The 24915-nt window shown below is 35.2% G+C and overlaps 2 protein-coding genes across 2 annotated transcripts in view; both read right to left on the bottom strand.

The window, feature by feature from the left end:
* Positions 1-24915, bottom strand: part of LOC134670401 (5-hydroxytryptamine receptor) — a 181365-nt gene that overhangs the window by 135081 nt on the left and 21369 nt on the right. The window lies entirely within an intron of this gene.
* On the bottom strand, positions 9442-14304 carry LOC134669834 (uncharacterized). Its single transcript, XM_063527455.1, has 2 exons — positions 13647-14304; positions 9442-13006 (listed from the first exon to the last, which is right to left on the bottom strand). Exons 1-2 carry the CDS (start codon positions 13667-13669, stop codon positions 10591-10593), a joined length of 2439 nt encoding a protein of 812 aa, XP_063383525.1. The 5' UTR covers positions 13670-14304; the 3' UTR covers positions 9442-10590.

The following is a 24915-nucleotide window of genomic DNA, read 5'->3' as shown; positions in this document are numbered from 1 at the left end:
AAATTATGACGATAAAGCGCGACCGACATAGGCGTAGGTTGACGAGATGAGAGGGAACATTGCTCCTTTTGGAGCAAATTGCGCAAATAAATCTGAACCTTAGTGGAAGGCCATTCATATTTCTCTGGGGACCGCCCTGGGCTATGTCACGCGAGTGAGGAACGTAACAGAGTAACAGGTTTATGTTTTTAACGCAACCTTACAGTCAATAGCATTAAAAAACCAGTTTTTTTTTGTTTACGAGTAGTAACTGAAGTCAACTGAATCTAATACCTCTGCGCGCCTGCTTAAAATATATCAAAGTTAGTTACTATTTGTGTGGTATATTTTTAAAGGTTAACTGGAAGAGATCCCTCAAAGGGATAACTTTGTCTTTGTATACCTTACTAATAATTGTATTATTTTTAATATGGATTTTTGTACAATAAAGAGTTTACTACTACTATTTGTATAGTCACCGTCAGTTATATCGGTGCGCCCAAGGTGCTCATAAATTTCGTTCCACGGACTTTAACATCTTGATAATGGAGGCTTTGTTCAGATATTTGTGAACACTCTGGCCGTTCCGATATATCTGATGGCGACTGTATAAATCTGTTACTGTGTTCCATTTACTTAGTGCTGTAGTCACGTTCGTTATTAGATAAATAATTAACGAAAGTTCTCGTTGCTTGTGCACATATTTGGCTTCTAAGAATATATGACATCTCAATAAAGATTAGAAAAGGAAAGTCGAAATCAAAGCGTCCGTCAACCTCATTGTCATTCCTTCCAGAAAGCTTTAACTATGACTCACTATGGACGGGCCGAGCCCGGGCCGAGGCGTCCAATATGTGACGTACCACGGGTAAAGGTACCTTATGGCGGTTGGCGCTTAAGCTATTATTAACGCCGCTCCAATATTATTGCGGCGCTATGTGACGTAAGCGCCAGCCGCCATAACGTACCTTTTTCCATGGAACGTCACATATGTCATTTTCTATGACAGCTGATTGGTGATCACATGGTGCTTTCCATAGAATACGAAGCCCCGCTCCCGGCCCGGTCTATAGTTCGTTTTTTTAGCATTAGAAATAAGGTAAACAATCTTGATGTGTCTTTTAATTGAAAAACACGTTTTGAAAATAAGTTACGGCAAATATGTAATAATTATGAATCTAATAAGATTATTTATATTCTTCTGCTTTCATAAGTAATAGTTACTGATTTTTTTAAAGCGTTTTTCAATTAAAAGACATGTCAAGATCGCTTACCTTCTTTCAAGTTCTTTCTAATGCAAAAAAAAAGAACTATAGGTATAATCGTCGCTGGAATATTATTGTAATAAATTCTAATACAGTTAATCATATTAATTTTTAATTTCGTTCACTTTAAGTTACCCTAATGAACCGTAAAGTCAGCATCTAGAATGTCCAAATGCTAAACTTTCCGAGCCCCGCCAAATTAATTCCAATAAAACCTTAAACTTTTTACATAAATTTCCTTATTTGTTTAATTAGGCTCGGCCCCAGTTATATCTGTATTCTCGATAAATATATCTTAATTTTAAAATGACGTATATCCTATTGTCTATTCAAGCGACTTTGCTCCTTATTTTTACAGGTTTATAGCTTAAAATGACGTATACTTTTTCGATAACTTAGTTGTGTTATAAAGGATATCTATCGGTAAACAATCTGTACATTTAACTCTTTTACAAGTTTCGGATTTAATTTTCCAATACAATATTCAATGGTATTTAATTTAGACGTCTTTGTTTTGATGACTACGAATTTATTTGATTTTGTATTGACTTCTTGGTGTTTTATAAATTTAAAGATAATAAACGAATAAGTGATTGTGTGTTATCGTATTAATTTTGATAGTGGAAGACACAACTTTCAAATGAGAAAATAATCGATAATTTTTGGTTTAAGTCTTAAATCAGGATCCCAAGGAAAATGACGATACCCTATTATATTTGAATATTTTACTGTACCTATATTATATTAAAACTAAAGCTATGTAATAATAAAATAATAATTATAAATAATTATATTATTAACCGCGACTATATCTAATACAGATTATTTTAAGTGCATTAAAGAAATAAGGAAATAACTAAACATTACCTTATGTAAATTATTTCTAAAGAAGGCCTCCGACTAAAGAATGTCTTTATTAAATAAGATACAGCATTTTTCTTCTTAGTAATAATAAATAGAAAATCAACAACATTTCTTCTAGCAATAACTCACATTCTGTCCCTTAATAACATTAAAAAGTTAGGCGCGGACCAGAGACAAAAATAAATTATAAAAAGCACGTAAACAACACCAGGTGCTGGCCAATTACGAACGGCGAGAAGTAATGAGGACGAAAAAACGCCTTTTTATTACGGTAGCGGAGCGGAAAAAACGGCCGTGCGGCCATTTTTACTGTTATTTGACGTCATTATCTGATACCATTTTATTACGAGTTCTGCCTGTGACTACAATTTTTATAAGATGTTTAACACCTTTTGGTACGCAGTAAAACAGTGCAGGGAATCACAAGTCATTACAAAGGCGAAGGTATAAAAATGGCAAAACCAACAAGGTAAAAAGAGTCCTTGTGGCCTAATACTACTTCCAGATTTTGTTTTGTTTTTAATTTTAATTATGATGTAGTAGTTAATTATTTAAGGCGCAATGGGGTAACTTCACAGGATAATTTTAAAATGAAAAATATCTACCGGGTGTAGCCTGTAACACGAGCAAATAATTAAAACATAGATTGTACTCCTCAAACGGTGACGCTTTTGTTCAACAACTTTTAAAAATTACGAAGTATTTAGACTCCCTATTTTTCATACAAAATAAATACATATTATCTTCAATTGACGCCATCGCCACGTCATATCATTGTGATTGACGTTGGTTGTCACGCCTTAAACATAACAAAATTCGCGATAAATTGGGTCTTAGAATAAACTTTAAAGTGTATTAAAAACCAACCACAACTTATTTTTAACAGTCGCTGAACAAATGTTGTTGGTCAGTATGAGGAGTAAAGCCTACGGTTAAATTGTTTGCTCATATTACAGGCCACACCCGGTATAAGTACAACCAAAAGCACTTAATACTTTAGCAACACTTACGTTACTACAACGCTTACTATGACATGTAGCTTTCGGTTGCTACATCCAGTTTTAAAATTACTCAGTTTTCGAAGATAACTCACGTCACAAAATATGACGCTTTCAACTAAAAGGTACCACATTGATGGTAGGCGATAAAATTAATTTCAAATTGAAGCCATACGGAAATAGCGCCTAAAAGCCGTATTCGAACAATGAGATACGTTTAATACTAGATATTGAAACGATATGGATTGGATGTCAGTGTTAAACAAGTGTCAAAATTGAGGTTTCTTCAAACAAAATCGTCAGTTTGGACACTTGTTTGACACTGATATATCCAATCCATATCGTTTCAATATCTTGTATTTGACGTATCTCATTGTTGGAATACGGCTGTTATTTACAACCGACAATGCATGTATATGTACCCTTTTCGTTGAAAATAGCACAAATCATCAAGTAACAATGCTTCAGGAACCAAAAAAATCACTTTCTAAATATAAACATGCACACTCACATGACCTAGCCAGACCCTACTTAAGCCAGCGTCAAAAGAAGATTAAAGTACAACATTCGAACCCTCTTTAGCGCGAGAAAATATGTCACCACGTTATTCCGTGCGTCATTCGCATCGTTTGTCTCTGTCACCCGCTACGAGAGAGACAGGGCCGATAAATATTAAACGCGATTAGGGTACGGAACATGTTTAATTTTAATTAAGTTAATGGTGTTGCGAAATTTTGGGTGTAGTTTTAAGGGTTAAGGGTTTGGGGATTAATAAAGTCATTTTAAAGTTTAGGGACGGAAAGATTGGGTTAGTAAAGTGGGGAAGGGTACGTCGGATAAGAAATGATTGATCGAGTAATATGCATAAATAAGGCTTTAATTACATAAATAATATTTAGCTTTTCGATTAAGTAGGTATCTTATGTTTTCTAGTTTAACTCTCTTTAAGGACATATCGAGTGTTAGTCTATATTTTTGCGGTTAAAATAATCCCTACTTACAGGTTTTGCCATATCTTGCAGTCATTTCAATAAGTTTTTTTTTTAAGTTATACACATTGAATTATGTACTGTTTTGCTCCACAAAAGTTAAATGCGGTGTCACCTTCTTTTGTCACCTACATATTAGTTAATGAATTAAAAAACATTCAAAACTGGCAGCTATAAAAACGAAAGATTAAATGATATAGATACTAAAACGACGATGACCGACATTGAAATAAAATAAATCCGAAACCAATTGCCTTAAACTGTTTCTCAAAATCTGATACCTTTCTTCAGCAATTTTATTTTCATAACAATTTAAACATAAAAACACTTTCTTATACTAAATTGGTTGAGAACTCTCAGGGCCGTTCAAAGTGTAAACATTCCGGGGGCTTGTTCAAATTATGCAAATTCATTCCTTAAGTAGGGAAAAGAAGCACGGAAACAATAGCTCTGATTAAATTAGACGTCGTTCGTGACAAAGCGAAAACCATTCAGAGCTGATCTTCCGAAAATCGATACATTATAATTTCTATTTCCCGTTGTTTATGGTGAATATTGGACGCCATAATACATTGCATGCGCGGCACGCGCCCGTCACCATCACAATCAAAACTCAATCAATTATGCAAATAGTAGAAATATTGGGTAAATGGGTCAAACATAAAACTGTGGGCCCTTAACTTTTGGGTATATACGTCTACAGGAAACACGTGAAGTTAAGGGCTATAAAGGTTAATTTTCTTATTTAAACCTTATCCACATGAAAAAATACTCCTTTATTTAATAAATATGAAATAATAATTACTACTTATCTACCCAAAATATGTTAATTATTGTCCATAGGAGAAAAAACTGTGTTCGTCAAAACTAGGGTTTGCAATCCGGATCCGAAATGTATGAAATTATCCGGATCTGGATCCGAATCCGCGGATCTTGCCATATATTTCGGATCCGTCGTCGTAGACGACATGTAAATATGCAAGTTCAATAAAAAATACAAAATAATGTGACATTTCCACTTCACGCATTCTAGTAACTACATTATGCTTCACAGAATCAACTATTTACCTATAGTGATTACTGATAAGTACAATGTAATACTTTTATGTTTCAAAGAATATACAATTTATATTATTGGAATATTCTAGTTATGTTTATAAAGAGTTTTTCTTCACTATAAAAAGAAACGATTCTGTAGAAGTAGAGAATATTACGAGAAATATTATTTAATGTGCTTCACTCAGCTACTTATAGGTTTTTTCACAATTCCCTTTGAGTATACGAACGCTATATTTAAGTAATGGAGTATACTTGAGCGAGATACAAGCAAAATGAACGCGTAGTTTAAATATTACGGTAATTTATAGGTATACTGTTTAACTGGGGCACGTGGTAAGAAGTTACATATTATGGTCAACTACTGATTAAAAGCTTTAAATACATATTATGTAATAAACCGAATAAATATATTTAAAACGTTTCTGTCACTTTTTTAGTACAGGTACTAAATGTGGCGCCAAGTTTAAACACTAAGTGCAGGCTAGAAAAGGAAGTACGTTAAAGAAAGTGCGAGAATTGTACTTTTTTTCCTAGTTTAAGAAAATATCAGACAAAATTCGGTTTATGCGCAGGCGGCAGTTGAAATTTGAAATTCGCTGAATTTGCGACGGTGTGTGTTCCTGAGGTCATAGAATATATATAAGTTAATAGCCAAATTGTTTTCTTTGTGTTGATATTATTACTAGATGAGTTAAACATTGTTATTCTATATAAAGCTCATTAAATCATAGATTAATTCTAAGTCAAAAATTGCGAAATATATCTTGTCCCATTTTTGTGACATTGTCGATACTACTGATAACAAGGTACTATTTAGCACGTCCTAAAAAACGGACAGTGCCGACTTGTGCGGAGACAAGATTGTGACAGAAAACGGGTACGGGGCCATACTTAGGGTATATGTTTTTTTTTCATTTATCGTCATTTTATAGGCTATTGTTGCATTAGGGTTATGTTATACATAAGTATATGTATACATTTATTTATATTTTAGTTTCAGGTGGTTCCACCATCTGACTCAGAAGAGAGAGATAGCAAAAAAACGACGATGACGAAATTTTACTAGAGACAGATTGTACATCTGCCTTGCCCCAATCTGACTCTTTTTCAGCCAGGTCACTTTCTACGAGGATGTCAAATATGATGGACAAATATATGTTCATTTACGAACACGCGTGCTTTTATTCTTATTGTCATGCTATTAAAGTTTATTGCGCCTCATTGTGAATGGCACTATCTTTATTTAAATGTAATTTCTAAGTCTAACGTAGTCATTGTGGGAAAAAAGTTGTTCATAATATTCGACCTGATGACCTAAACACGACCTGTCCTCTAGTACTCCATCCACAAAACTTAATTCCTCGCCATTAAACGCATAACTCGCTTCAGTATCCAAATTATTGGCACTTCTTGAAATGTCCTACAGTTAGAACCTATTTCAAGTCGATGATGAAGATGCTACAATTCCTGAGGCCTGTAAAATGTAATCTCTACAAATTTCAGGAGAGTAAATAGCTAATTTCTCTTGTCTAGAATAGAATCTAGCCTTTCATTTTTTTTTCTAGTCTTTCATATGTCGGGCAGACGATGCAAAGCATTTCTACTCGGGTACAAGAACATATGACATAGCTGATGTCAAGCACCGCCAACTAAAGTCTGCGGTCTGGGAGCATGACATGGATAAGACTCTGGTTCTTGCCAAGGAGGAGCCATATATTCCCAGAAAGTTTGCCAGAGGCCATTGAGACTGAAAAATATCTAAACTTTTACAGGAACTACAGCTATTTTTTACCACCAGCTTAGGTTCCAGATACTCCGGGTAATAAGAAAACAAGCAATACATAGAACTATGAGACCATAGTGATAAATGGTGTGGTCATTTAAGTAAAGTAATGTTACTTACAATAATTGTAATGTGTAACTATCTTTATGAGCCTATTTTGCCTGTATACGTAGCTTTATAATGTATATTTTTTGTTTATTATATCTGTACGTGGGTCGTTTTACATATAAACACTAGAAGTAAATATATAGTATTATTATGTTTCTCGTTACTTTTTTCTTCTTAATAATATAATTAAACATTTTTTCCAAACATTCACTAGTGTGTTATTGAAATAATTATAAATTTTCTTGCCCTGTAATTCTTTAATATTTTTTATTTTGTGAAACTGTATAACGGCATTGTCCGTTTTTTAGGACAACCTTGAGAGCAATCATTCTCTAAGGTTCGTGGCAATGTCCGTTTTAACGGACGTCCTGAAAACCCTACTTTCAGAATGCTTTTAAATTTTTTTTCTTAAATTTAGTACTTTTTTACTCATTACTATCCCCAAAAACATTCCATGAAATAGGTGGATACATTATTTCATGTCTTGCCATGTTAAGGGTTAAGAAAGTTACTTAAGTTCTGGAATTAATTGAAATTAACGGATTATGGTAAAATAAAATGATAGGTAGGGAGTTCATATATCGATAAACTCAATTTATTTTGGATGTTTTTATTAACTGTCATTTAATTTTGCCCCTTAAAACCTTTGGACATAAACTAGATTATACAAATCAGTCGCCAGCTAAGCTATACATAAAAAGACAATGTCGAGGGTCGTAACATTATCATTCTCATTATATTTTATTAACAACTACTACCATTCAAACAAGTAATAAAACCCGGCCATGTGCGAGTCGGACTCGCCCACAAAGGGTTCCGTACCATTACGCTATAACGGAAAAAAAATACGTTTTCTCAAAAATGGACGTCAAAGTCGACTTTGCCGTGTAAAATATAGGTCGCGAAGCGCGGAGTTTATGGTCAGTCAAAAATTAAAAAGTTAAAAACATTGCAGTCTCGATTTTGGGACTGCAATGTTGCATACAAATTCCATTATTTGTCGAGTTCCAAACTTTTTAAAAGTTGAAATGGCCATATCAAATGAAGGCACAGGCCCATTAAACAGCCAAACAGATGATTAGTACCGCGACTATTTAGCTGTCTCAAATAGGTTGGCGTATTTTCGGCAGAAAAATACACTTCTATTTTTTTATAAAAAAAAATAAAAAGGCGGCAAGGGCACAGAATAAATAATAGTACTACCGTACAGAAAGGAAGCTTCCTACAAAACCGAAGTTTGACAGCGGTTCAGGGTCGAATCATGCTATCCCTTTCTAATACATGGCACTATCCCTTTCGGCCAATTAGGGTTGTCAAAATTCAAGTGATTATCTTATCTGTGGTCGTGCACGCAAAAGGAAGTCAAGTGGTGCCAACCCTAATAATTGCTCGGAGCAATGCTGAGCCGAGCGGAGCCGAGTTTGGCCGAAGTCAGGAGCTTCGCACCCCTGGCAAGGGTTTCGTTCTGTGAAAATATATACGTAAGAATGTTGCTTTTGTAAAATATTTCTATGATATTTATATTTCTTGCACCATTTTTGAGAAAAGCACTATATATGACTCGGCTGGAAGGCTACTTGCTGGCTTCGGATTCAATTAAACGGACTCCCAAGGTCGTCCGTTTAAAACGAATCCTCAGCCTGCAAGTAGCTACTTCCGAGCCTCGACAATAATGTACTATTGTTGTATGGGAGCCCCACTTAAATAATTATTATATTCTGTTTTTGTTGTTATAGCGGCAACAGAAATACATCATCTGTGAAAATTTCAACTGCCTAGCTATCACGGTTCATGATATACAGCCTGGTGACAGACAGACAAACGGACAGCGGTGTCTTAGTAATCGGTTCCTGTTTTTACCCTTTGGGTACGGAACCCTAAAAACGCGTTAATAGTTCTTATTGATCTCAACTCCGTTGACCGTGTGAAATGCGACTCGGGCCAATCGGGCCCAATTAAGTAAATGTGAGAACCTTCAAACAGAGGGCCAAACTTTCGATGTTGTTATGACAGTGGGGAATGGAGCGTGTGTTATGTTGTAATATATTATAAACAGAAGGTCAACATATAGTACAGTCAGCATCAGAAGTAGCAGATCAGACTATGCGTTAAAAATATATCTAATAAATAACAAAAAGAGATGTTGTCTCCATAATTATGTAGATTTTTTTAAGACTGTGATAGATAACCTACAAACGCGAACTGTACCTACCACTTGTGTTTTCATTCGATAGCGTGACGTGACGTGTGACGTACTGCCGTCCTCAAGCTAAAAGGCCGCAAAATGCAGCAGTGCCATTTTGAGAAATGAGCAAAAAACGCGCGAAAACATTTTTCTTGAAATTAGTAGGATATAAGCATATACATTAAACGTTATAATATAGTATTTAATTAGTACTATTTTTTAAGTCAATTTAATTTAGTAATAATTCTTAAAAAGTGCTCTAAATCATTAAATTTCCGTTCTTGGTTTGTACCTGTTTAACAAAATTACGCTAATTAAACGACTATAAGGCAGCTAAAGTATATTTAGCGGTCTTTTAACTTTGTAATTTTATCTAAAATTGAATACGTTGTACAAGTCATATGAAGTTAAAAAGTAGAACATAGCTAAAAGGTGACTAGTAGATCTAACCGCCTTTTAGGTATGAATAATAAGTCAACTCATCTAATACATCAAAGACTAAAAGGTGATTAAAAATGTTTAAACGCCTTTTAATTTAACAAAACCATTTGTAATTGTATCGTTTAAAAGATTTTGTGAATTCAGCTAGATAAAAAGGCAGCTATCTTCAGAACAAAATGTAATAACTGCTTTTTAGTTTACAATCATTTCAAATTACCATAAACAAATTTAAGAAGTTACTTTATTCAGAGCAGGAAGAAAATAAATAAAAGACATAAGATACTAAAAATCAAATGTAATCCAAGAAATTAGCGTTCAATCATTCTCAAAATAATATTTATTTGAAGTTCAAGTTAGTAATAAACTCTGCTAATCATAATATTACTGTGGGACAACGTAGGAGTAAGCACATCTTAATTTAATTCGCTTTGCGATCTTCTTACATGCTTAAAATCACAGTTACGTCAGTTTAATGTAATTCCTAATTAAAAACACCCCTCAGTCTTCAGTACGAGCAATTATTTTAATAGTAAAATGGCTTACCCATATTGTTTGTAATTGTACTATAACTACTATAACTTTTTAATACAGCTAAATATGTTTTAATCATCTTACAGAATTATCCATAATCGTTTTTAACGAAAAGGTATAGATAGTCAGTCACAAATCTTACACAACTAATGACAATGATCACAATTACTTAAACAAGTAGATAACAAATTCGTATTTGTACTTATGGAGATCAATCAACTTTATTTCTACTTAAAAATTAAATATAACATATAAGTCAGTGATCAGTCTTACATGATTTTTAAGAATAGTGAGGTAGAGAATACTACAGGCGTAATACATGCCCGATAATTAAAGTAATTAGGTTCTTAACTCAAATAATATGTTCATTAAAACTAATAGCGACATACTACCGCGATTCTGGCAAATCGCGCCAAAATTTCAACTTATGTGTAGGTATTACTTGTGAGCATTTGTTTATAATTTCCTTTTTTCTACCAACGTCGGTACCTTTGGGATCGACTCGTTTGGGAAAAGTAATAGCGCTTGGATTCTTCAAGTATTTGTCATTTAGAAAGCGGAGTTGCTGGTAATCATTTTTGAATTCAGTTTTGTATGATAAATCATAGCACCCTCTAGTAAAACATGCTTGTGTAATATCACGAAGGTAAACACGTGGATTCGAATTTTGAATTCTACGCTCTGAAGTAAAGTTAGGCACGTTAATAAAATCTTCAATTACCATGGATTTCACTGTTACTTTTCCCTTGTTCGCTGATCCCACTGATTCCGTAAAATCAGCAAAGTCGTAAATTTTGCCTTTGTGTTTCATGGACAATTCGACTTGATGATGAAACTGGTCACAGCTCATGAAAGTGTGACCAGGTTCGAAGTAGTACAACGTTATGGATTCCGTGCCTATATAATCGCTATTAACCATATGAACTAGCATGGAATATAAAAGCCAGTTCTTGTTCTGTGCACTGCAGTTATCAAGCCATATATTTACATGTTTGGTGTCACGATATTGCAAAAAGAATGAAAAAAATGCACTCATTATGTCTTCTTGCTTTCTTCCAGCTATAGCGTCGTGCCAAAGAACAGCGTAAGGTTTAATACTAGATGTTATTTTTCCCAATGGTGCAAAGGTTTGATTATATGTAGCAAGACGTAAACAGAATATTATTTTCTTAAATGTGTCCAATCTTGGAAGCATTATAACCTTTTGCAAATCAGCACTAAAATATATATTATCCGGGTCTTGTTCAGTCTTGTGTTCTTCATACAATTTTCTAGCTGCAACATATTTGTCATGATGAATCGCAAATGATGTGCAGTCCTCGCAGTTATCTAGAATATTTTCCTCGATATTATGAGAACTTTCTTTTTTGTGTATTTGGTAGCTTTCGCAAACCTCACATTCTTCATTTCCTAAATTAGTAAAAGATATATTCATTTCTTTAACGACCTGCCTATATAATTCGTAAGAAACTGGATCTTGAGGATATTTTTTGCAAAAGTGGTCATGCATAAAAGTGATAGTTACGTCGCTCGGCAAATATCTACGGTTAGGAGCATGCGCTCTTCGGTAATGTGGTTCTAAAGGATGGAACGATTCAACGTGTTGACGAAGTATTTCTCTATCGTAAGCTAATGTCTTAGTATGTTTTCCACGTGAATCGGTCAAATCGTCATCAGCTAAAGAGTTGTACAAAACCTTGTCATTCGTTTTATTAAATCCGAGTGTAGTCAAAAAAAATATTTTACAAACTGCCACTTTTGTATCATCATGTTTTCTTAGGAAAAACGTTCTCCTTGGGGCTCGAAGATTTGGTCCAGTCTTTTGCCTCTTAGGTACAACTACAGGCACATTATTTTGTATGAATAATCTTCTTTCTTTCCATGTTAAATTCCAGTAACTGTCGTTAACATCCTCTCTCTCTTCATCTGTCAATAAGGTAGTGCATTTTTTATGACATTTTGAATCGCACCCTGGCTTAACCAGATATTCCAATCGCTTGTCTTCTTTCTTGTCGGCGTTTCTTTCACTTAGACTTGTATCGTATTTTTTTCGCTTAGGTGCAGGTGAACTTTGACCATTTTCTCCAGATAAATCAATACTAATCTCTTCGCTATTGTTAATTGTGGGTATATAATTTAACTCCGTAGTATTCCTTCGTTTTAGAATTCTTTCACCGATTTTATTAGTTTGGGTATCGGGTATGATTTCTATGTTAATGGTATTTCTTCGCTTAATAATATTGGTTGTATTAAACATAGACATATGGGAGTGCTTATTCGGATGTTTATTCAAGACTGGGGCCGCAATTTCATTTTCAGAATCATCACTACTACTCGTTTCTGGAATATAATTTTTGTCGCGCACGGAATCATCGGATGAAAAATCATCATCTCTGTGTGACGATGAAGAACTTCGGCTGCTTATGCTTAGCTCTTCATCACACCTTAAATCAAGTTGTTTTTCAGTATTGGTCGCTGGGAACGCTTGTTGGAGAAGATCTACGGCATTCGACAAAAAGACAGAAGATTTAGATTGTGTGGTAGCGTACTCGTTAAAATTATTAAATATATCAGATGTGAGTGAATAATTCCTGCGATTGACTTCATTTACCATCTCTTGGACACAATGTTTAGGTAATCCTTTTTCCACAGGTTTTTCGTGTGATGACGTGGGTTCCACATAATGATCAGGCAACTGGATGTTATGACAATCGACCGAATGATGGATGTCTTCACTGTTTTGGTTTGATGGATTTCTACATCTGTCTAAAATGGTTTTCAACCGAGAGGTCTTCGGTTCATACCTGGAGCAATTAAACATATTTCTATAAGTTCTAGGTACCTACCTTATCCTAAAAAAGTAGTTTTTTTGTAGCTAATAATAGTATGCATTAAGCCAACCTCATAGTTACAAACAACCTTATTCTGTGCTGTCTTATATTACAAGAATCTAAACGTAAATATACAGCGCGTGCGGTTCGGGTCAGTCTAGTACCTACATAAGTGTGTAGTTGAACACGCACCCGCGCCCGACGCGTAGGTATGTGAAGTGTACTTAACTGTGAGAAGACGTCCATAAAAACGTTTTGGTCAAAAAAGTAAGATTATGTTTCCGATTATACTATTAATACAACTTATGCAACACACTACAGGCAGACAGACAATTTAAAGATTGTTTTATGAGTTCTCATGATTGTTTTGTCTCTCCATCACCAGGCAAGCTTCATAGTACATACAATGCTATTAAACATATCTTCACAAGATATACCTACACATCAAATTAGTTCCCAATTGAAAATGATGAAGTAAAATGTACATTGAGTAGAGTACTAAACTTGACTAAAGAAATAACGCGCCAAAACAGGTGTTAAACTATCTATAAGAAGGTCGTTAAACGGTAGGTACATAATACTTATCCCAAATGAATACGTAAAAATACTTTACCTCGTGAGTTTGCGCGGCTGCATACTGGAATTGGCGGGAAACTGCGCCCGGTCTTCACGTGCCACACCCTCACTCGACGGGAGCGCCCGCGCAACTGATTTCGTTGCTTCGAGCGAGGATCAAGTAACCGCCTTATTGATATGGAATACCTAGTTACCGCGATATATTTCTGGAACTGTCTACTATTTTGTTCTATCATTGCCAAATTAAAAAGCCGTGACGGCCTTAAACCGATGCATTTGCATGTATACCTTTTACGCCTATACTAACGACAAGGCGGCTAAGCGACTTTAACGGCTTTTTAATTGTGTATTTATAGCTTAGCTGCTATTTAGTTTGGGAGTAATCATCATTTGGCCGTAATATTTGTTACGCTAGGGAGCAGTTAAAGTACAGTAGCCACCTTTTAGTCGTGGAAGTTGCAATAACTGTTTTTAAGAGTTGTACTAAATACCCGATGTCAAATAGTAAGAAGCAGTTATTGGCCTTTAACAGCCTTTTAGTGAATTTTCTAATTAAAAACTGCCTTTTTGCTGGTAAAAGTGGCAAAATGGTGTATTTAGCCGCTCGCGGGACGGCCGTAACTTCGCGGTTTTTTCACATAGAGCTATGACACCTAGATAGGTAGATAGAGAATTGTTTACTGTATCGCGCTGTGATATTAACTCAAAAACGTCGTAAGAGCCTTTAACGGCCTTTTAGCTTGAGGACGGCAGCGTACTCGTTAGCGTTAAGGAGCCCACTGATTAACAGTCCGCCGGACGGTATCGGCCAGTCAGTTAGAACAAATTTTTGACAGTTCCGAACAACTTAAAGGGGCTTTAAGTGTAATTTTGTATGGGCTTTTGGTTTTCAAAATGTCCCGCTTGGCGCGCTGTTAAAAATCCTATACAAAAATAGACTTAGGTTAGGTTAGGTTAGGTTAGGTCACGCTGTGGAATGAAATTTACACAAGGGGTTCACTTGAGACATATGTCTATTCGGAAAAGGTGTCAGTGGTGGTATTCAGGGTGGCAACTGTGACGTTTCTTCAAACAAATACGCCACTTTTGAAACTGACACATCTAATTTATATCGTTTCTAGATCTATTAATTGACGTATCTTAAAGTTCGAATCCGGCAGTCGTATTCTTCAAATGTCTTGATCAACATTTTATAAACTAGCGACCATTTTTCTAAAACGGTTCGCTACTAATCCCTCTACGTAAAGAGCGGTTCAAAAATTAATTGACTTGGAAGTAATCCTGTCTCTTCGAGGGGAGCGGCTTATAGACCGGACTGGGGCAAAATGTTAGCAGACGAAATCTGATCAAAACTTGAATTGGAACTTAAATGTTTATGAAGGGGTTAAAATTGTCTATAACTCAATACTCAATAGAAAGTTATTTTGAGGTTGAGCTTTAAAGCATCAAAGGAAAACACATTGTTTAACGTATTCACCCCATTTGGGCCAGATTATAAATAAGTTGCTTAACATGCACGATTTCCATTCCGACTTTCAGTCTTAGACCCGGACTCGGACTCGGACTCGGACCGGATGTTCCAAAAATTTTCAGATTTTAAAATAATTCTAATGTTTTGAACGTGTTTCTTGAACAAACATTGAAATATTTTTCATGCATGTAGGCCATGTAGCGCACTGCCTATAATTATTTTAATTGTCTAATTTAGGATAATATGAGCATTTTGAACCCACTGTAATGACTGTATTGTGTGTAGAGTACATATACCCAGCCCAAGCCCGCGCGTACCGACTGAACCAAGAAGTTATTTTCTACGAATTGCTAGTGTTACGAGCTTTATTTATGTTCATGTTTGTTTGTGTTTGATTGTACTGTAGATTTCAGGAAAGTAATAATACAGAACTATAAGAAAAACTCTGTTCAGGAAATGTATTGTACAGGACCTTTCCAATGATAATTTGTAATTACTTCCTTCAGCGAAAATATTAGAGTTTTAGATCATACTGCCCAATACGAACTTTAGAAACGACATGGATTAGATGTGACAGTGTCAAAAGTGACATTTTTGTTTGAAGAAACGTCACATTTGACATATCTACTCCATATCGTTTCTAGATCTATTAAACGTCGTATCTTAAATTTTGAATCGGGTAGATAGTTGCGAGCTTTTTGACTATAAGTACACAGATTGGGTGGTTTAACGGCACGAGTATAATGTTGTGAATTATACCTAGATACTCACTATAAAAAATTTTGTAGTAAAATACTGTCTGGCTTTGATGTTTACTATCTAAGCAATAACATAATGAAAAAGGTTCGCGTTTAAATGAGTGCATAACACGCTAACTTAGCTATGAAAGCGATATTTTATTATTATTTCTGTATCTACATAATTATTTAAGTGTCCTGATTAAATAGTGGAAATAGTTTGGTTAGTAATATTTAGCGTAGCATCAAGGATTATCGTATAATACTTGTAAAAATTGTGTTGGAACATCCTTAACGTGCGGTCGCTGTTTTGTGTTTATTAAAAAAAAATATCCTACTAGGCCCAATTCAACTAGAATTAGAAACGAATTGACCGCTTTCGTAAAAAAATAAAGCTTGATCTAATTATATTACTAGTAAAATGAATGAATGAATAAAAATCTTTATTTTTAGGCAACTACTGACCTATAGATAAATAGTTACCTTAAACTAGCATTTATATTATTATAAAACATATCTTAAAACTAAAAACACACAACTATGGCTGCGATTCAGTTCGCAACCCCGCACTCTGTCAGGGAGCTGGCCGCGGAACCACCGGAACTTGACACCCTTCGGCCTACACTCCACCTTGGTGAATCCTTTAATCGAATATCACCCAAATACATCCAAAGGATCAGGTTAGAGCTAGATTTACTTTGATCCAATTAAAAATACACAACCAAATCAGTCTGAAAAAAGGGGGTCAAGTGAAAATGGAATAAAAGTTTCAGGGTCCCGTGAGTAAATCACCGGAACCCTTGTAATTTGATTCAATATGTCCATCCCTCCTGTCCGAGATACAGAGATCACTTGCTCGATAGATGGAGCAAGGGAGACGAGTAGTCGAGGTCACATTGACGCTACGAAAGTACCTTTACGCCTGTTACGCCATTTATGGTCCTAGCTAAATTAGCTAGAACTCTAAATGGCGTAACAATCACGGAGCGTGACTGAACCTACTATTTTTCTCTTTCTCAAATTTATAAATTACGAAAAGAAGATAAAGATACTATAATTTTACCTCATTTACGATACGAGTAGGTAAGTTTTATCCAAGTACCTACAAGAAGAAGAAATACAAGAAGTATACAATTATAAGACTCAAACTGTCATAAGTTTATATAAATCAAAAATAATATATGAATATAATACGGGGTCCCTTTGTTTCCCATATAATTTTAACTCATAATGTATTGTTTGTCATATTATCGTTAGTCATAAAACTGAAACCGATAAATTTTCAGGATTTTCCTAAGGTTATTCTATAGATTCGTTAGGTTAGGTTAGGTTTGTTTTATGTCAATCCTGAAAAGTTACGGGTTTCTGAGAAAAACCAATTATGACTAACGAAAATTCGGACTACAATACATTAGGACTAAAAATTATTTGGGAAACAATAGAGACTCATATAATACATATATGTTATTTTAAATAGAGTAAAAGATATATATATGTAGAACGGACCTAAAAGTGCGGAGTCTATTGCAACTAGTCAATACTGAGATCGTAACTCCTCGCAACACTCTCGCAGATTAAAATTTATTGGGGGATGCTCTTGAAAAATGTCAAGTTGAGAGCGAAAAATGCCCAGGATTTGATTTTAACGGGCCGAGGCTATTATTTAATTTTTTGGGGATTTATTTTGAAATAAATGTGGGTTGAAACTTTATAGTAGTTGCTGTGAAAAAGAAGTGTTACATTAAAAATGGATGCTTCAAGTGCAATAAGGACGATTTTATCTGAAATCCCGACAGAAATATATGCAATGCAGAAATGTGTTGTCTGTGATGGAAAGCCACAAATGTCAAATATATTCAACCAGGCCCCAATTTCACATCGGTGACAGGTGCGACGAATTGTAAAATCACTGTTGCTGACGTCACAGGCATCCGTGGGCTACGATTACCACTTACCATCGGGCGGGCCGTATTCCTGTTTGCCACCATCATTGTATTATTTAAAAAAACTTTATTATATCGGAATAAAACAGATATTTCTCCTGCGAAGTTCCTGACAATTGTCAAAGATTTAGAAGAATTGTAGGTAATTCTTGACAGGTAATGAGTTATATGTCGGAATTTCGTGACAATTGTAGTGTTTCTTGTGACAATTGTCATAAACTTAGCAAGAGAAATATCTGTTTTGTTCCGATATCATAAAGTTTTTTTTAATAATACAATGATGGTGGCAAACAGGAATACGGCCCACCCGATGGTAAGCGGTAACCGTAGCCCATGGATGCCTGTGACGTCAGCAACAGTGATTTTACAATTCGTCGCACCTGTCACGTTGGTGAAACAGGGGCCAGGTCACTCACGAATTTTATATGAAAGATTGTTCGACATGTTCTGTTGCAGAGTCTGCGTCGGTCTACCAACGCGTGTTCCCGTTGAAGACACTCCTCGTTATGGAGCGAAACATGTCGGGAAATAGTTGTTACCTAAATACGTGAGTGACACGGTATAATATAATTAATATGTCTCTGTCTTATGATAGTCTTAATATTAGAAAAAAGTATTTTGCCTAGGCGTCCGATACTTCCGTTTTCTATAGAAAAAGTCGGGCAAGTGCGAGTCGGACTCGCGCACGAAGGGTTCCGTACCATAATGCAAAAACAAAAACAAAAAAAAGCAAAATAAAACAGTCACCCACCCAAGTACTGACCCCTCCCGACGTTGCTTAACTTTGGTCAAAAATCACGTTTGTTGTATGGTAGCCCCATTTAAATCTTTATTTTATTCTGTTTTTAGTATTTGTTGTTATAGCGGCAACAGAAATCCATCATCTATGAAAATTTCAACTGTCTAGCTATCACGGTTCGTGAGATACAGCCTGGTGACAGACGGACGGACGGACAGCGAAGTCTTAGTAATAGGGTCCCGTTTTACCCTTCGGGTACGGAACCCTAAAAACGCATTCAACCGATTTGCAAGACCGAAGTGATCCCATAAGACCACCGTGAAAAATTTTGTGCGGTGCTCTAAAAATCACGTTATTACTGACGACCTTCATAGAAAACGAAGTATCGGACGCCTCAGCCCGGATCCGGGCCATTGTAGCTGGGGTCATTTTTTATTGGTAAGGCTATAACAAAAGGCGCAATTTCTACTATTTTCCCATATGTAGACCACTGCCCTCGGATTACCATCAAATCCTCTGGTTTCATTGGCTCCTGTCCAAATGTAGCGTTAGAAAATATCGCGCGCACATTTAGGTAATAACCGTGGTCAGCACACACCTGGGTTTTGCGAGGTAATGTAAAACTCGGCGGTAATGTTTGAGAACTATATTTTCGGTTTGAGTGGGCATTATCTAATTATATCGCTCCTGAGACAAATTTTTAGAGTTCTGCATGCGAAAGATACGCGACAGAATTTTATCAGATAGGTAAATATTAAGGTTAGTTAATACCTACCAGGCAGGTGCCTTAGACGATTATCTTTGTCAAATATCTGACTAACTGACCGGTAGGGGCGGTAGGTCATTAACAGAAACTGGTCAGGAAGGCCAATTTCAAGTTTGATACCTTTTGATTCAAAACCATAAAAATATGTTAAATTAAAATCAATATCCAAGACGGTTTTCTGTTCAACATTGCCACCTAATAAGTAAGCGATTGCTATTCTATTCGCATCGAAAAGCCTACACAAATGCCGCCTTTATCCTGAAAATATCACACAGTCAAAAGCAGTGAAAAACGACCGTATTTCATATGTAAACACTGTACAAACTGTGCCAATTTCCATGCTCTCAAGTACACGTGGAACAAAACCAATGTCAACAGTACTTCATCGAATCATGTAACCATGCCACGCTACGGTGCTCTGAGCTACTTCATAGAAAAAGCGCTAAAAACGTATTGAAAATACATGCATTTAAGACCATTTTCCTTTGAAAAATCTACGCTTGTGTGCAATGGAACTCGTAAAGCCTACGTGTTGCTTTTTACGTTTACGACTGGATTCATTTCACTGCATTGAAAAAAGAACCTAAAAATTGAGACGATAGGTTTGGATTTGCAATGTTTTATGCGGGTAGTTATGTTTTTATTTACGTGGGGATTGGTGAAGTGGGAATAATAGTAGGTAGGTTGTACAGTCACCTGCAATAATATGTTACTCTTCGAAGGCTGCAAAAATATGTGACACGCTCTTATGGCTCTACGAATAAGATAGTGTCAGATATTTTTGCGGCCTTTGTTGTGTAACATATTATTGCAGGTGACTGTACACTGGTTATACACTTGGCAATTTTAACCCGGATATATTTTTGAAATTTTAATGGAATATATAGTGATGTTGAAAAGGAAGACTGTTGCCTTACTTTATGATAAATGTAAATAAGTTTAGTAAAAATAAGTTTTAGCTGTTCCCTGAGAGTAATATTTGGGGCATTATCTATGAAAAGGGACCTTATTGTCGATGGCGCTTACGCCGCACAGCGTCGCGCGGCATTGTATTTATATCGGAGCATCGTTAACAATGGGGTAAGCGCCATCGACAATAAGGTCCCTTTTCATAGATAACGTCTCATTTTATTATTACTGCATAATACAGTACATAGAAAATGTATCAAGAAACGCACGGAAAGCAACTTTAAAAAAATATCAGCTACCACATTATTACATTTTAATAACAATACTTCCGTGAGACACAGACATACATATTTAATACCTAGGGACAGGTATTTAGAGTTTCGCTCCCGTTAAAGCTTTATGGAGAAAAACATGTCGAGCAATCTTTGACTTAAGATACGTGAGCTTATTAGTTTAAATATTACATTTGCATACAGGAGCAAAATGGTATCGCGGAACAAACACACCGTACAAATAACAATCAATGAAAGCATTCCAGCGAAAACTTGTCGAATAATTTCAAAAGAACTCATTTGAACGTAAAGGGAACCATTTGAGAAACTCAAAACTAGCTGAGCAGTGAAATGAGTTACGCAACTTATGCAGAGGTGTAAAGTTTCCTTCACTAATGCTAAACTGATCGAGCGGCAGGCGAGCCCTTCCATAATTCACAAACATTTCGAGGGCTTATTACGCAAGGTAACTTTCAAACATTTGGTTAGGCCTTTTAAATGCCTATTAGGCACAGACTATACTGACGCAATATGAAGCTTTTGCAAAGAGCACGAAGTCACCACACATAGGTGCAATTAAGTTAACTTATAAAACACTACGATAAGCAACACAACCGAGTAGTATTTTAAATCATTTTATATTATGATAGCCTAGTCCAAATGCGCTATTTACATGTACGTAACTAACAGTAAAAAATATGTGATACAATTTATGAGACAAGATTTCTTGATTAAGTTCGCTTCGAAAGTCCAAAAAATGTGTATATTTGCCTGGATATTCGCTTTGTCTACGTTATAAAGAATGAATCGTATGCATAAAGTAATATTTTTCCAGCCTCGCACCGTGTGGTGCGCTGAGCAATATGGCGTCGAAGAAAACGCGGGTTTTATTAACTGGAAGGATCATACCGTACAATGGGGTTAGATTCGTGGGGTAACTTCCATCAACGTTTTTAAAGTATAAAGAAATGGTTTTTGAACGCGAGCTTAAGGTGATTTTCGGGTGTCAACTGCAGCTGCTTTGCTGTTGCGGTGTCGTTGTTATTACCCCCAGTACCCCCACTGTATCTGTCGATTTCCTTGATCTGAACGTCACCTTAAGAATTTTGCTGATGTGGTTGAACTTAGATGGTGTAAACCAAAAGTGTATGTTAAAAATCTCAAAAATACATATCTGGTAGTGTATCTAAATTAGTAATTTAAAAAGGTACCAAAAATATAGTTATATAACTGAAACTATTACTTTAAAATTTTTTACTTGTTTTACCAGCCAGTTTAATTTTTATAGCTCAGCAAGTTTGTCGTACCTGAAACAAAAAAGTTTTGATGAGTAAAACTTTTACAGAATCAGTCTTTATCTTAAGACTAAGTTATGTTCTAAACCTACGATCATTTAACTTTTAAGTGTTCTTAAACAAATAATTGCGCTCGCAAAAGTTACCTCTAGTTTTGAGTAAGTTATTGACCGTTCGTTCGAAAGCAATGGTCTCCGTTTTAACTTGGGGAATGTTGTTCTTCTCCTTAAGTCGCATTTTTCAACCGAATCTTGTGCAGTTTGGTGAGCATTGAGCATTTTATACTTATTTTTTGACGCTACAATTTTTAGAATTTATTAAAAACAGTGGATCCATGGGGGTTCGCGAAGTTAACAGCTTACAGAACCATGAGTAAAATTAGTTTTAACCAAGTAAGTATCTCTAAAATATATTTCACACGTACAAAATTCAGCGCTGCAAAATATGAGACATAATTTACCCGTATAAAGCTTCAAACTTTATATAAACTAGGATTTAACCGTATTCATACAGCATTAACTGTTTTCCCTCTTTTTCCTTCTTTAAAACATCGTAAGTCTTCGAGATTTTCGCCACACTTATGCCGTCTCACGTAATTTGTATTTCATCTCGTTCCTTCTAAAATGGCGGTGTATTTTCGAAGTTTAAGCCGTAAAACTCGAGACTGTTTCGCTGTGGTTTGGTGTAGCCAAGAATCTTAGTGTATAATCTAGTAGCCTTTCGAGGTGTTCTTCGGCTTAAGACTTGGTTGTGTGTCTGGTTTTGTTTAAATTTTATGAACCTCCAGGTCTTTTTAGTATTAAGATTTATGTGCGTATTACGCACCTCTATCATATGTATCTTATAATGACTGTATGTGTTCTGAATAAAAAAAAAAAATTGAGTTGAAATACTTGAAATATTAGGTATACAAAACGATTGCTGAGTAAAGATGACATTCAGATGGCTTTAAATGAAAATGCTCAATTGCCGATTAAATACTGATTTGATCATATTGAACAGGTTAAAATATAACAGTATTTTCGCTAACATCGCAATAAACTTTCGTAAAAATACTGTTGAAATGATCCATATAAATCTGAGAGCTTATTCTGGCTCATCGTGTTTAGGTACACAGTGGAGCCTTAAATACTTACGTACATATTTTTCTCACTGACACATATTTTCCATTGTATAATTAAAATTAAAAAATAAAAGTTACAATAATTTAACTAAAACACAACTTATTATCTTTAAAATATTTTTCTTTGCGTCAACCTATTTTGACAGCCAAACATTTAACTTCAACACAGACCAATGTAGTCTGTCATTTCTGTGCTCATTGTCCCGCGACCTGTCTGTTCGTTCGTTCGACGTGTTCGACGTTCCCGAATGATATAAAGCATTTTTTTCATTTCTCAGGCTCTGAAAGAGGCCGTCATTGTTTTTCTATGAAATGTGCAAAAAATGATACGTTTCTGCAATATGGAGCATTTTATTTTACAAGTAGGTTTTGTTTTGATTTTTTTACGAAAAGAATTAAAAAATTGTTTTCAATGGGTTTGCTGCACATTTTCCATTCTAATATTTAACGGCTGCTATTTAACTGATCACCAGATTTAATAAAATTTAATACCAAAAAAATCTACTTTACCACCCTAAAATAATGAATGATCACCAAAATTATAACACCATTTTAATGTGAAATGAGTACCAATTTTATTACATTTTACTATCCTATTAAAGGAAATGACACCAAATTAATCATTATTAACCCAAAAATTGTAAATAATTACCAAATTTCAAACCCCAATTTAATGTCAATTGATAACCAAATTTTTACATCGTGCTATCCTATTAAATAAAATGACACCAAAATAATCATTGTAAACCCAAAAATAGTAAATGACCACCAAAATTAGAACTCCATTTTAATGTAAAATTATAACCAAAATTTTAAATCTTGCTATCCTATTAAAGCAAAGCAAAATTTTCTAGTAGCATTTCGTTTCTGTATGGGTTGCAGTTCAAACCTAACCTAACCCACTTTTCTAGTAACATTTCGTTTCTGTAAGGTTCGCAGTTCAAAGCTAACCTAACCGACTTTTCTAGTAGCATTTCGTATCTGGAAGGGTCGCAGTTCAAACCTAACCTAACCCACTTTTCTAGTAGAATTTCGTTTCTGTGTGGGTCGGAGTTCAAACCTAACCTAACCCACTTTTCTAGTAGCATTTCGTTTCTGTAAGGGTCACAGTTCAAACCTAACCTAACCCACTTTTCTAGTAGCATTTCGTTTCTGTAAGGGTCGCAGTTCAAACCTAACCTAACCCACTTTTCTAGTAGCATTTCTTTTCTGTAAGGGTCGCAGTTCAAACCTAACCTAACCCACTTTTCTAGTAGCAATTCGTTTCTGTAAGGGTCGCAGTGTTAACCTAGCCCACTTAACTGATAGCAGTACAAACCTAACCTAACATACTTTTCTAGTAGCATTTCAGTATGCCTACCTAAGTTATGCGGTGCGGGGTACGGGGGTTGAGCGGGAGGGGCTAGTAATTTTGGCATCATTTTACTTTATTTGGTAATATGTATAATTTTTTTGGTATCACAGTGGTTTATTTAGGTGAAAATATCGCATTTATTTGGTGTTCAAGATTTGGTGATCATTAATGATTTTTGGTAATCATTCAATATATTTGGTATTCGAATACAATTTGAAGTGCAGTCGTAATTAAAATGGTGGTACATTTGTAATTTTAGGCCTTATTTTTTTGGTGTTCAGTAATTTTTTTTGGTAAGCATGATTTTTTTATTTAGGGTACCAAAGTATTTTTTGGTGGTCATTATATTTGTAGCCATATTTAACTCCCCGTTACGTAATTAACGATACTTTTAAATTATCGTTAGTTGAAAATAACCTAAAGAAATACTATTAAAGTTTAAACTTAGTCGTGTTTTTTATAATCTCGCGTATTTTAGTTTCTTCGTATTAGAAATGAAAATTGTGTTTACTTAAGACAGGCATAATTTTCAGCCTCGGACTATTGACGGTCTCACTGCGTTCGAGCGCCAAACTACTTCGACTGAAAAGAGTCCATTTCATCCCTTGATCAACAATCTAACTATAACTCGTGTCTATTTCTATATTTGTATATAGCTTTTGTGTACCTATGTATAGACAGTAACGTAGACGATAGA

Source organism: Cydia fagiglandana, chromosome 13 (assembly GCF_963556715.1).
Source record: "Cydia fagiglandana chromosome 13, ilCydFagi1.1, whole genome shotgun sequence".
NCBI classification, from domain to species: Eukaryota; Metazoa; Arthropoda; class Insecta; order Lepidoptera; family Tortricidae; genus Cydia; species Cydia fagiglandana.
Note: the sequence above shows the minus strand (reverse complement) of the source record. Positions and strands in the feature narration are given on the sequence as shown.